The 14163-nt window shown below is 41.3% G+C and overlaps 1 protein-coding gene across 4 annotated transcripts; it reads right to left on the reverse strand.

The window, feature by feature from the left end:
• Positions 1-854: 854 nt before the first annotated feature.
• On the reverse strand, positions 855-7822 carry LOC116334329. Of its 4 annotated transcripts, none has more exons than XM_039608710.1 (15): positions 7387-7822; positions 6434-6901; positions 6293-6355; positions 5664-6203; positions 5072-5149; positions 4762-4916; positions 3384-3423; positions 3111-3308; positions 2715-2893; positions 2451-2630; positions 2228-2341; positions 2064-2147; positions 1661-1841; positions 1417-1575; positions 855-1338 (listed from the first exon to the last, which is right to left on the reverse strand). In XM_039608710.1, exons 1-15 carry the CDS (start codon positions 7520-7522, stop codon positions 1172-1174), a joined length of 2742 nt encoding a protein of 913 aa, XP_039464644.1. In that variant the 5' UTR covers positions 7523-7822; the 3' UTR covers positions 855-1171. The 4 variants fall into 4 exon arrangements, with proteins under 4 accessions (XP_039464644.1, XP_039464643.1, XP_039464642.1 ...); XM_039608709.1 differs by having other exon boundaries at positions 2070-2147; positions 6434-6928; positions 7387-7821; XM_039608708.1 differs by having other exon boundaries at positions 6434-6928; positions 7387-7821.
• Positions 7823-14163: the final 6341 nt, after the last annotated feature.

Here is a 14163-nt window from a genome sequence, read left to right on the forward strand (position 1 = left end):
TTGAATTGAATTGAATTGAATTGAATTGACTCACACACAAACACCCCCACAAAGACGAGGACAGTGGAGGACAGTCAGGGAGTTTGTTTGAAGCAGATAAACATTTCTGTAATTAGCTCTGTGGTGCTGAATTAGTTTAGACACACAGTGTTAAACACATATTTATAATATTTATCACACATAAAAGATTGATTTGATTTTAAAGACACATTATCACAGCTGATATTGTAACTGTGCCTGAATCAGCTGCTCCTATGTCTCGCAGAGAGTCGTTAGTCATGTGATTCATCATGGAGTCCACTTCATGAGTCGGGTCAGCTTCGTCAGTCCCTTTGAAGGGACCTGTAGAGAAACTTGAGGTTCTTGTACTCAGTGTGACTGTTTCCAGTCAGATCAGGGGAGCATCTAAAGATTATAAAAAAGAACAGTGTATAAACGTGATTTTAGTTACATCTCTTCCAACCTGAGACTAATATTTACAGGATGTTTTGACTGTATTCATGAGTTCGTGCACTGAGTGAGATGAAAGAAATCATGGAAACCCCCAAATTATCATGAGATTCATGAATACCAGTATTTCAACATTTTATTGCATCGAGTCAGAAAAGAAAGCTCCATGACACGACTTCCTGTCCACGTGTCTGTGCTGTGAGCCACCATCAACAAACTGTTTACATGTTTTGATTCCACTTTTTGCTTTTTCTGCTATGATCCAAAAGCTCTGTGTGTCTTAAAGAAGCACAGAAATACATACAGGCTTTAATCATCTGTCCCTTCATCGAATCATGTGTGTGACAAACATCTACAGTTAATGGGTTTTCATAGTAAACAAAGACAGTATGTTTGTAATTGAACTTTTATTCAACCAGGAAGATCCCACTGAAACAAAAACCTTTTTTAGGGAGACCTGACGATGGGCAGCAGCAAGTTACAAAAATGACACAATTAAACACAGGCAGCAACAACATGCAGGCAAAAATAAATAAATAAATTAAAAAATTCCATAAATTCTATTAAAATTGAGAAACTATAACAAATCTATTAGAAACATTTCCATGTTATAAACTTGGCCTCAATGAAATGAATTGTGTCATTGTCAGTCCTGCAGTTGGCTTCAAGGGTGCTAAATGGACCAAAGCTCTTTTGTTCAGTGTGATGCACGCTGGGCTCTTCAGAGGCTGCAGGCCTGTAACTTCTTGTCAGCCAGCTTGAGAGACACCCAGGTGTTGAGCATGGATGCCCTCAGTTTGCACCACACCAGGTGGTCCCTCAACCCCAAGATCTGCGCTGCAAACTGAGCACAAGCTTCAGGAGACAACACGGTGGAGCAGCCAAGACCTGCAGGACAAAAGTAAATAAATGCAAAAACAGCACGTATGATTAACGCTGCACGTTACAGTAAAGAGCTCTGCTCACCACTTGGCATGCGGAGGGATGACCAGACATCTTGTGGTCCCCAGTCTGGAGTGAGAGGAGGGCAGCTGATCACAGGGTAAGCCGTGTTACCAGACATCACTGGGCTGAGGCCGTTACTCCTCCCAGCCACAGCCACGAACACAGTGGGTATGCCATCACCTGCAACACAGCATAAAGAAATGATCCGATTAGAAAGAATCCCAGATCAGTATAAAGACGCAGTTACGTCAGTATTAAAGCACACCTTCATATTCAGCTTTAATGCGCAGCGTCTCATCTGGACCCTTGTGTGCCGAGGTGACTCTGAGGACACAGGGGAGCCCGTAGGAGGCGCACGCCTTTCTTATCTTTTCACAGTGGGCCACGTCTGAGGTGGAGCCCATTAAAAGCACCACCCTGCTGCTTGCCTGGGGCTCCAGCAGCAACTGTAGACACACAGAAACCATTGAATCATCACTTTATGTCAGTTTTAACAGCTCAAAAGAAAAATCGTACAGCTGTGCTGGTTTTTTCCTGAATGACATCAAAAGCAGCTGCAGGCTTTTGTCATGTTAAACGGTGTTTGTTGGTTTGGACGTTCAAAGCAAAGAAAGAGCTAAACACTCCTACAAGATCAAGAATAGATTAGAGGCATCTGTGTGCTGTACCCTGACCCTTTCAGAGACCCACTCAAAATTCCTCTTCACCATCTGCATTGCCTCTGGGGTCACTTCCTTCAGCTCTCTGTACACCTACAAAGGGGACAGAAAAGTTTCAGGCTTGTGTCTTTTTTTCATATCAGCATGAAAATAAATCAAAGTTAGTCCATCACCTGTTTGTCTTTTTGCTGGCTCCGATCTCCAGCTGGCCAAAGCCTCCATGAATCGCTGTCAATCACGTCAGCGAGCACAATCTCTCCACTTTTCACACTGACGCCAAATTCAATCTATAAGCAAAGAAAAAGTCCTTAGTTGTAGTTCTGCTGCAGCTACAGGAGAAAAGTGATCGCACCAAGATGTGACATTAACCAGCAGGGGGCGCTGCTGCACAGCTACCTTCATGTCCACCAGGGTGCAGTTCTGAGTGGCCCAGGCCTTCTCCACTATCTCAAAAATGGCCACAGTGCTGCGACTCATTATGTCCACCTCACACTGACCAATAGTGAGCCCAGCCACACACAGTTTGGCCTCCAGCAGCTGCTCCTCTGACCACTGAGGATCATTGTTGGCATCATCCTAAAAACACAATCATGATGAGTTTGCTGCAACACTCAGACTGAAAACACACGGAGAGAATCACTGCACGCCTGCAAGACTCACTTTAAAGAACATCTCCATCTTTAGAGGAGAAAAGCGGTAGCCCTCTTTGACTCCTGGATTCCTCTTGAGGAAAGATCCAGTCGCCACTCTGCGACACACCCACTCAATGGGTATCATCTCGCAGTGCGCTGCGATGAACGCTGTGTCCGAGTGCTGCTTAACAAAGGCCGTCTTAATGCCTGAGGAGAGAAGGGTGGATATCAGAGCAACCTCAAACTCACGGACAAATTACAACATCTGAGATTAAAACTATATTTTATTGAATTTGTATACATTAAGTATTATTGCATGATTAGCATTTCTGTTCATGCACGAGATTTAGTTTTTCCAGTCAGTGAATCAACCTTTGATGCAATCTGTTGTTTCCAAAACCTTGTGCAGAAATAAAAACCTCACCAGACTCCTGCAGCAGCTGGAACACGCAGCTCGTGGTTTTGTTGGCAATGGCAGCTTTGCCCTCCATCTGATCTTTCCTCACGGCGTTCCCAGCTGTGATCTGGTCTTTAGACTGGACTAGAACCAGTCCCGGCTGGTCCACGAGCTCGAAAATCTGTTTAGTCTTGCCCTCATTGAGCTTCTGGCCGATTTTTAACTCTGAAAACAAGGAAAGAATTAAAACGTGCACATCTAACTGAAGCTCTAAAGTGCAGATTAAGGCTCGTGCAGTACCTGGGGTGGAGGCCATGGTGCTCGTGGATCCTGAGCAGCCCTGAAAGACAAATCACAAAACACGCCAGTGAACTTATTGAGGAGTTGCTTCATTTTAGTCTAAGCCCATAAAAGCCGGATTTGATTTCCTAGCAGGCAGCACTTGTTTCTTTTTTAAAGAAGAAAAAAGTGGAAACACAAATCACCTTTTAACGTGTCACTGTTGTTAGCAACATGTTATCATGCAGCTTGTCTGTAAGGATGTCATATTATTGCCACATTCTTGGTTCTGATGAAATACAAGATACGGTTGTTGAGACCAGGCTAGTTTGAAGTTATTAATTTGACAGCAGCTGGACTTCTTTAGTTCATGAAGCTGTCCCACATAGAAATCACACCTTAGGTCATGTGACCCAAATAACCCATGCATTTAGTCACACGTCAGCTCAACTGACGGGACCCTTAACGACCTGCATAGAAACCGGGCGGGTCAACGATCCATCACGCATGAGAGGTGAAATGTCTTCATGAACCAAAACGTCTGGTTTCCTTCAACAAGCTTGCAGTTTAATATATTTTTCTTTATTTCCCAATTACATTGAATTTAGAAAGTCAACCAGACAACCACAGGTTAGCAGATTGCACAGCACAGAAGAGCTAGCTCATCAGGCCAGGACTCTGTGGTCTGTTTACACCTACAGGCCAGTGGCAACTCTTTCAGTGATGATGTGCACATCCTGGTTTGAGTGGGGAGCCGTTATGTGAAAAGGCGATGACATCTTTCAACGATTGCTCATCATCTCATAGTGATGTGATTGGTACTCATGGTACCAGTTTGCATACTGACGATCCTGAAACTGAATTGGTGGCTCATTGTTAGTCAGTGGTGCTGGTTTCAGTTGTTATGCAGCTGTTCTGCTTCAGTACTGCACTGTTAAGGTTGTGGTCAGCTGATACTGACGAAGTCACCTGGATAAGCAGTGAAACATTTCTCCCATTAAAGATCCTGTGACCAGATGAACAAAACCAACTTTCTGGAATTTTCTAACATGGATTAGTGAAAAACACTTAAGACATAACTTTTCCTCAGGTTTGATTAATAAACATCAGCCCAACATACATCATAGAGCTGCAGCTTTTGGCTTTACAATATTTGCATTAATCAATTAATCTTTGTTTTTGCAATCTGAAACAATCTGAAATCTAAACATGTTAAATTTTACAATTATAATTTTAATGTTGGGCATTTTTATTTGAAAAATAATGAACTTATTATATAATAATTTGTCACTCGATTAATCAAGTAGTTGGGGTAGTTTTAAAAGAACTCACACGAGCGTTTATTATGTCTGAGAATACGTCAGTTTTGTAATGGTCACATGAGATCAGTGAATGTTACCTGTGGCGATGGAGCAGAGGAGGCCACTGAACAGACTGAGTTGATCTTTATTATGGGGATGTGGTCCTGCTCTTCTTTACACTGGGTGTGCAGTCTGTCAGCAACAACAGGGCCAAGAGGGTTCAGCTTTTTCAGTGATGTGTGCAGTCCAGGGTCTGGAAATAAGAAGGACAAAGGTTAACTTACATTTTAAGTACGACTAGTGTAACATGTCAGCTCCTAACAGGGTTTCATGAGTTGTGCATTGTATTAGCTCACAGCCATGTTTTTATCCATATTTAATTATTTCAGAAGGAGACACATTTCAGACCTTCATCCACAGCTTTCCTCTTCAGTCTTCTGTTTGATGCAGTAGTATTCTCTTTATCGACCTCACTCTCAGAAGCACCTGCAAAATTATAATATTTAAGGCGATTACAAAAACAGATATAGATATGCTTCTTTGCTGCAAAAGAAAAGAATTGTCTTGGTACTAAACAAAGTAAGACTGGCTTACGACCACCTCGAGACTCATTTTTAAATAAAACACATCTTAAAACCACTTCCTGTGTGGCTGCAGCTCAAGTTGGACCAAGTTGTTTACTAACTGGAAAGTTGGTGGTTTGAAAATAATATTTATTTCCCTCTGACTTCAAGTCTATTCAGTGTTAAAGGGTCAGTTTACTGAACCACAATTTCTCTGTAGATTTTAAGGTTTTAATTAAAATACTAACTAATATGTTTTGTTGATATAAGATTTTGAGAAATATTTTAAGGGACAAAAAACCCCAAACATTTGTTTTTGGCTGTCCGTGGTGTTCCTGCTTGATTATCTTACTCATTGTAACTGACCACTGAAAGCATTGTGTAACCTTTTGATCTAATTCATACTGATGATAATGATGATTAAATGATCTGCTCACTCATCAACATGTGTTCTTGATCCAAACGATGCTCCTTGATTTTATGCCGCTCTGACTCATAAGTGTTTGATGCCTCGATGGTTACTGATAAGTCAGAATTTGCCAAGTTGCCGTCCACCTTATTTTTCTCATCACAGTTGTCAGATATTGTAAGTCTGTCTGAATCTGCTCCTGGTTCTTGCAGAGAGTCGTTAGTCGTGCGATTCATAATGGAGTCCACTTCTTCGTAAAACCTCATGAGGCATCTCGGGTCAGCTTCATCAGTCTTGCCCCTTTGAAGGCACCTGTAGAGATACTTGAGGTTCCTGTACTTAGTGTGGCACTGTTTCCAGTCACGATCGATGCCTTGCTGCAGTAACCTGCTTGAGATCTGGACAAAGATGTCCCTCTTTCTGGTTGAGCTCTCCAGCTTCCTGCGTATGCGCTCATCGGACCAGACTTGGATCAGGGCTCGCACCTCTTGGTCGCTCCAGTTTCGACCAGCGTCCGACACTGTGACCACTTGGTCAGAGCTGGAGTCTGTGTGTGCTCGATGGGCATCTGGAATAAAAGAACAGATATGGAAGGAAAAGCTTACGTATGCAGCTAAACTCCACGGGTGGCAGATTTTCTTTTCTTTGTTGGCAAACCTGTACTTCTCTCTCTCTTTATTTCCATTTCTCCGTCCATGTTGCAATCGTCACTGTTGTCATCTTAAATAAGGAAAAATAAGAAAATTATTTTCATGGAGTCTTGAATCTAAAACAACTGATTGCAAACTTGATGCTTACCATCATCCATGTCGATGACCACCTCCCTCTCAGAGCCTGTTATCTGCCCTGTGTGGCCTGCTGGTGTTTGTAGCCTCCCTGCTTCCAGTTCATCATACAGTCTCTTCTGCATCTCCATGCTCCCATTTTCCAGTCCTTTGTCCAGTAAAATAGCTTCCACTTCATCAAAAAACTTCATGTGCTTCGCCAGGCTTCCTGCACTGCTGCCTCCTGCAGCGTGTGCACTTTTAGCAATCTTATAGTCATATTTCAGATTCTTGTATTTTGTACGGCATTGTCTCCAGTCGCGTATCACCCCATATTTTCTTTGCATCTGCTGAGCCATCTCTTGGAATATTGATTTGTTGCGCAGCGTGCTTTTCAAACGTTCCCGAATGTTGCGGTCGGCCCAGACGCACAGCAGCGCTCTTACTTCATCATCTGTCCAGTGGCGGATTCCCTCTTCAGCCACATTCGTAGAGTCAGAAACAGCTGAAGGAAATTGAGTCTTTATTCCTGTGCAAACATGAAGACATTGTCATTTTTGGCTAAATGGTGATTTAAAAAAAGAAACTTTAACCTCCGAGGATCCACATATATGGACATCACATTTTAGGTTATTTAGACCAAAATACTCAATTTTGCTCTACAAGGGCCTGATATCCACCTCCCAGGACATTATACTGCTGCTCTTCTGCTCATATGTGACTCATTTTTCTTAGAAACAAAAATCAGGTAAAAAAATCATTCTGATAATTCTTTGTTTTTACATTCAGCAGATCCCAATCAGCCCAAATATCAAAGAGAAATTACAAATGCATGCCATGGAAGAGTTCAGGTCTCAGGAGGTTCATGTAAGTGTCTGAGTTTTTAGCACAAGCAAGCTTTATCCTTGGATGCTAGTTTTTGTTTTTTCCCAAAGTGAACAAAGTCATGTTAGCGTCATTAGTACAGTTGGTGTTGAACACATTTACCTTGCTGGACTGGGTAGATTCTTCTTTGATTATCCACACCTTCTTCCTCCCGTGGCCTTTCCAGCGGCCTTTCTTCCACTCCTGGGCTGTAGTTCACTGACGTGCCTGCATCAGGCTTCCTGCTCTGAAGTCTCATGCTTCTGTATTAGCTGAGAGTCCTTCCAGCTGCGCACAACACTGAGCCTCCTCAGACGCTCTGAAATCACCTCAAATGTGCTTCTGCTCTCTACTGCGTGCTGTTGTCCACCCTGGTCCCACACTGAGAGTAGAGCCAGCACCTCAGCCTCCCCCCACTGCCTCTCCACTGAGCCTTCTCCCTCCCCCACCTCACTATCACCTCCTCTTTGTCTCTCTGCTCCTCTCTCCAAGTTTGAGCCGACCCGGAAACGCTTTTCCGCCCAGCCTGTCTGCTGCACGGTTCCCTGGGAAACCAGGCAGTTAAGCCTGAAAGCAACGCCTTCATGCTGAAAAGCTGCCTCACCAGTGGCTTAAACTGTGTGCTGAGGGGGCGGGACTAAGTGTAATCTGAGAAGCAGCTTGGTAATGACTGAAACTGCAGCAAGACGACTCTCCATATATGGCAGCCTCACAGCAGGGAAGCAAATCTGCTTTTTTGTTTTCGGGTGAATTTTGTTTCTGCTCCATTTGGCCCTCGTTAAACCAGTTTTGATTTGCCTCAAGGGAACCGTTACTGACTCAGGTTTCATGCAGAGAAGAAACGGAAATCATTCATGCAAAAACACATTTCCCACTAATACATGACAATTTACACTGCTATTTTTTAAGAGTTGTCAGACACATGATATCCTGTTGAGGCCAAAATTATTAGCCCCCCCAGGAAATATGGAACAATTTCCTAAACTTCTTCCCAATTTTATGCAATATTGATGAAACTTGATATAATCAGAGTCACCAGTGCTATTTAGTAGCTTCTGGTACATTTTGTAATATAAAATACATTTGTAGGCTTGCTTTGTAATGTAGTAAAAAGCTCCATGTTAATGTTTGCTTTCAAAACACACCTACAGTAATGAATCACCTTTAAAAACACACCTTAACTCAAGTCAGTTGGCTCCTAACAACATCCAATCAGCATAAAAAGACTCCAAGGAACAGGGCACTTGAAAACATGACAGGGACGACTGTTACTCGCCAAAGACAAAGGAAATCAGAAAGAAGACAATAGAGGCTCATAATAAGTGGAAAGGCTACACTGCCATTTCCAATCAATTCACAGTTTGCTGTGGAAAATACTTTATTGAAGACATATGAAGTGCAATAATTACACCCTGGAAAAGCAAAAGTTCAAAGAAATCACAAAAACCCCCAAATTATCATGAGATTCATGAATACGAGTATATAAACATTTTATTGCATCAAGTCAGAAAAGAAAGCTCCATGACACGACTTCCTGTCCACGTGTCTGTGCTGTGAGCCACCGTGAACAAACTGTTTACATGTTTTGATTCCACTTTTTGCTTTTTCTGCTATGATCCAAAAGCTCTGTGTGTCTTAAAGAAACACACAGAAATACTTACTGGCTTCAATCATCTGTCCCTTTATTATTTATTTAATCTATATTTAACCAGGAAGATCTCACTGAGATTAAAACATTTTTCAAGGGAGACCTGCAGCAAGTATCTCACAGTCACAAAAATGACACATATAGACACAATCAGGAACAACACGCAAAAATCAATATAAATTCAGTAAAAAATTAAACCCTCCATCTGTCCTTAAAAGTAGTGAAAGAGCTGGATCTTGCATCTTAAACACGTTGCTCTCATTGTTCTACATTCTCATGTTTTGTTTTTCTTTACACACACTGAAATTGTGGGTTTTGTTTTTGATTTGGTTAAATGCAGCTTTTGCAGAGAAATGATGAAAACGTTTTTGACTCTTGTGAAAACTGAAGTGGCTCTAAATCAGTTTTAGTAACTGTGGGATTCTCAAATTTGTCCTCACAGAGTAAAACCAGTCTGCATCCATCTTCCACTATCATCTATTTGCTGTATCCTTTTTGTCTCTGTTATCTGTGGGATTAACAAAATAACTAGCAGCTGCTCACCTTTTACTGCAAACAGCTCTACAATAAAGCAGGTCACCAGTAGAGAAAGAACTTGACCTCATGTCCAATAACTAAAAGTATTAATTTGCTCACAGATTTTGTTTTTCAAGAGAAAAAAGCAAAGTTAAGTAAAACAAAACACCCACAAAAAACCCACCAATCCGACATTTTGCAGCTATTTTCAATGCTGATTCTGTTCTCTGTCTTTAATCCTGCCCAGAAACAGACAATCTTACATTTGCACTGTAGCCCTAAACCCTTCTACATATCACCTCATAGAGGTTCAAGTGAAAATATAATCCAACTGTCCATTCAGACAAATTAACTATGTAAGACACACTCACATTCTGGTAATTGAGAAATGCACGTACCCATCTGACCCATCAGAGCACGGACACTGGACATATGGGACGTCCTGTGGAGTCTGAAACAGGACGTTGGCAGCAGATCAGTGAATCAGACTTGTTCTGCTGAATCTTGATTTTGTTGTTGTTGTTGTTGTATTCCTCAAGCCATTTCAGAGCAGCTGATGGAGTGTCTGAATTGGTCTGGATGGGTGCAGCATGTCAATCTAAACCTCACCTAATTCAGGGTCAGTGGGTCAAATGTTAAACACCAGACAACTGACTCCATTCATGTCAAATTTATGCTCCCATTTTAATTTTTTAACCCTTTGATAATGTTTATAGTTGATATCCAGTCAGAGACATATCATTTTTTCACCTGCTGAATTTGTCAGTTTTCTCACCTACAAAAACATTAAGAACAAATAATGAGGCTTTGTTAAATATGGAAGCTGCTTTCTACAACTGGACATAACTGTGGCACAGAAATACTCAGATTACAGCACTACTGTCAGTGTTTGTGTTTACTTGCATTACTTGTATTGTGTACTGTTTACACAGTCACACAGACTTTTATTTGTGGACCATAAATCAGTCAATGTTAGGACCTTGGTTAGAAAGCTTTGGTTATGTTTAACCCACAACAAAATAAAAGTAAGTTAGTGTGCTCCATGAAGTGAGTGCACCGTTACTTGTATTTTAGTCTGAAAGCTGTAAATGATAAAGGTGAAGATTCATTATCTTGTGTAATGCCTTCTTATTGATGGACACACAGTTTTGTCTGTGTCTGTATCTTGTGATATCTGGTGATTGTAGACAGAAACACTTCAGGCTCAGCAGTGTTTCTATCTGAAATGCCGTCTCAAGAGTCACATGTCTCTGTTGACTGCAGGTATTTTCAACACCTGGCTGTGGTGGCCTGAGGCAGAGGAGACACTGTGAGAGAGAAAATAGAGACAATAAAGTCCAAAAAACAAAGAAGGAGGCCCTCTGCTGTTGACTCTCCTGCATCTGTCTCAGAGGGAAATCTACTCAGAGATGTTAGTGCTGTGTTCACACATGCGCCTGCATCCTGTTGTCTCCTGCTGTTTGGGTTACAGACACAGGAAGCTGGAGAAAATCCCACAGTCAGCAAACAATGGACCAGGGTGTGATGTGCTGAGTAACAGTGAGTGGGTTTCTGTTTGAAACCTACAATTCAACAACATGATGCACACATTACTAAAACTTCCACAAACAGGCCACTGAACAGAGCATCTGAGTAGGATGATGGAGTGTTGCCATGGTAATGCACAGGGGAGCGGTCAGACAAAGCACTAAAGGTGGACTTCTCCTTGAAAACATGCATTCACACAAAGACTCAGCCGCTCATGGCAAAAACACAGACAATAAATCTCCTCCTGTCCTTTACAACAACAACATGAAATAATCAATGAGTTATATTGTTGTTCCACATTGCACAGTATAAGGATGTACCTCAGCATAAATCAGTTCTTATCACGAAATATAAAAGTGTAACCATTACATCAGAATACAGAACAGAAGCCTGTAAAAACATCTGAACATGGATTAGTTGCTATCTGAATAAAATGCTGCATAACAAAAGTTTGTCTTTGTACGACTTTGTTCAGTCAGAAAGATTTACAGCAGAGCTTGTTGGTCCTGTGACTTCAATGTGTTTATATATTAGGACAGACTGAGCCTGTGGGTTTCAATTTGGGATCTGTTGGTCTTGTTTTGTAACTTGTTGTAACTCACATCTGAACCGAGTTTAGCTTTTGTTTTGCAAATCAGCGACTCTTAAATGTAACTGTATTCTGACTTTGGAGATACAGAATACAAATATAAAATAAATATGAATAAAAGTGTCAGGTTAAACTTGGAGGCCATTTTAAAGAAGTCTAGCCTGTAACCTCACAGTACGATGAACGGCAACTTCATGCTCAAGACTTTAAAAATGTCCAAAATAGCTTCAGAAAACAAAAACTTATTCTCTTTTTGTATAACATGAGCTTTTTTGGTTTCTCCCCATCCACTGATCTCTGTCTCACATTCATTGCCAACACCCCTCACCACTTCTTTATGTTAAGGTGTTAATGAAACATGTCTGCCATCAGGTTCATTTTAACACAAAAATCTGTCAGAGCCCGACTCCTGCTGTTTCATCCCCTTTAACTTTCATTCCCCAAATGTTCTGTAATGTTCCCTGATCTCTGAAGCCACCTTTTGTTGCCATATCTGTTATTTCAAATGCATTTAGATCATGGTGGAAAGCATTTTGTGGGTCCCTCCATATCAGGAGAAAGAGGGAGAGTTATTTTGCAAAGCCATGTAGTATTATTAGTGTACCACCAAAACAACTTTTAGCTCCAGTGGGTCAGTTTTACTGACATATACAGACATGACACAATATTAAAATCAGATTAAAATAAAGCTGGTGTGACAGTTTTTATTAGGGTGAATCTCCATTCTTTGTAGCGAAGTGTAATTCCCTTTGTTACAAGGGAAGCACTCCTGTAAGTGTCCTGTGTCTGTCTGTGGTCAGTGTCCTGCTGTTCTCAGAGCAGCTGATCTCTGAAACAGCCTTTCTTTTAAAGGATAAGAACTGTTACTTTTGATGTGCTATTGCATCTGCTATTAATCTTTAATTCACCATGAACGTGATGTGTCATCAGCAATACAAGTACAAATTATAGACTCTATTAAAAAAATTACAATTAAAAGCAGAACTGGCTCACCTAAAAATGTAACTGTCCTTTCAAAAACAAGTTGGAGAATTCACCATAATTTCCCAATGGATTACATTTTTTTGAATTCATTTTTTTTATCACTTGTTATTCAGGCATTTTGTTCAATGCTATTTTACATTATTTTGATGAATTTGTTTTTTATGTTGCTGGTGTCAGACTCTGAACCACTGTGGACTGAATCTTTGTAATAAACTGATAAAAACACATGGCTGTTAGTGAGACTGAATTCATTCCTAGTTATTTCTCAGGTGAGAATGGGACATGCTCTGCCAAACAGAATTATTATAGTTTTATACAGTGTCTGAAGTTTCCACACATATTTTTATTTTCACTTCAAGTTTAGTGTCAGTCTCCAGGGTGGGTTTACCAGTTTCAGTTTAGGTTTTATTGTTAGAAAATGTGCGTATTGCTTTCAGACTTCATTTGAATTCGACCGTCTGTCTATATATCTATATTGTAGTGGTTACATTCTGCACAATAGTACAGTAATATAATGCAACAAGCCCATGACTCTCAGTTCAATTCAGTTTTATTTATATAATAAAACTACCCCCTTTGAACATGACTTTGTGACAATGGGAAGGAAAAACACCCTTTTACCAGGATGAAACCTCAGACAGAACCAGGCTCGGAGAAGGGCAGCCATCTGCCATTGTAACCCAGTGTTACTTTGGTTATCTGATATTCAATATATATGTATATATCTATATTGGGTGTTCAGTTATAAAATGTTCTTTAATGATTTTGAGGTTTTTTTATTGCTATTGGTTTGCAGCTGCTTTAAGACAGTCGACTGTGATAGTACATCCTAGCGGGAGGGGTTATGAGCTCACATGGCTTGTAGCTGTGCCAGAGAGCAAGCTTGGGTGAGCTAGCGGGGAATATCTCCTTCTGCAGTAGCCTTAAAAAAAGACTATTGTTCGTTCTCCTGCCAGACGCCTCGCTGCTGTGCTGCCTTACTGCTGCGCTGCCTCGCTGCTGTGCTGCCTTACTGCTGCGCTGCCTCGCTGCTGTGCTGCCTTACTGCTGCGCTGCCTCGCTGCTGTGCTGCCTCACTGCTGTGCTGCCTTACTGCTGTGCTGCCTTACTGCTGCGCTGCCTCACTGCTGTGCTGCCTTACTGCTGTGCTGCCTTACTGCTGTGCTGCCTTACTGCTGCGCTGCCTCGCTGCTGTGCTGCCTTACTGCTGTGCTGCCTTACTGCTGTGCTGCCTCGTTGACGTGCTGTCGCACTGGTGCCATTAAAGGATCGGCGGCTGCCATTCATTCATCCATCCGGACCTCGATTATTTGGACCGAAGTACTCACACACACGCCCGCACTCAGTGCCATACACTCTCTTTATTTTGCTGGCCAGCTAACACCAATGTTTTATTTTCTTGTTGCATTCACAAAGACTACCCAAAGACATTTTGGTTATTGTCAAATAGACACTCTCTGATTACACACTGTAAAAAAAAAACTGTTAAATTTACGGTAAAATACCGGCAGCTGTGGTAGCCAGGAATATACCATGAAAAAAATGTGGAATCTGTAAAAGACAATACGGTATACTGGTTTTGTAACCCTAAATTTTAAGGTAGACAACGTATTATTTTACCAAAATCATGATAGAA

The sequence above is a fragment of the Oreochromis aureus genome, linkage group 3 (assembly GCF_013358895.1).
Source record: "Oreochromis aureus strain Israel breed Guangdong linkage group 3, ZZ_aureus, whole genome shotgun sequence".
Taxonomy (NCBI): domain Eukaryota; kingdom Metazoa; phylum Chordata; class Actinopteri; order Cichliformes; family Cichlidae; genus Oreochromis; species Oreochromis aureus.

What these genes read in the sequence shown, in the direction of transcription:
- LOC116334329 (XM_039608708.1), bottom strand. Translation starts at nt 7,522, where the DNA reads ATGAGACTTCAGAGCAGGAAGCCTGATGCAGGCACGTCAGTGAACTAC. An exon ending in CACCATGGCCTCCACCCCAG is followed by an intron (nt 3,309 to 3,383) that starts GTACTGCACGAG and finishes CCTTGTTTTCAG; the next exon opens with AGTTAAAAATCGGCCAGAAG. An exon ending in GGGTCTCTGAAAGGGTCAGG is followed by an intron (nt 1,842 to 2,063) that starts GTACAGCACACA and finishes GTGTGTCTACAG; the next exon opens with TTGCTGCTGGAGCCCCAGGC.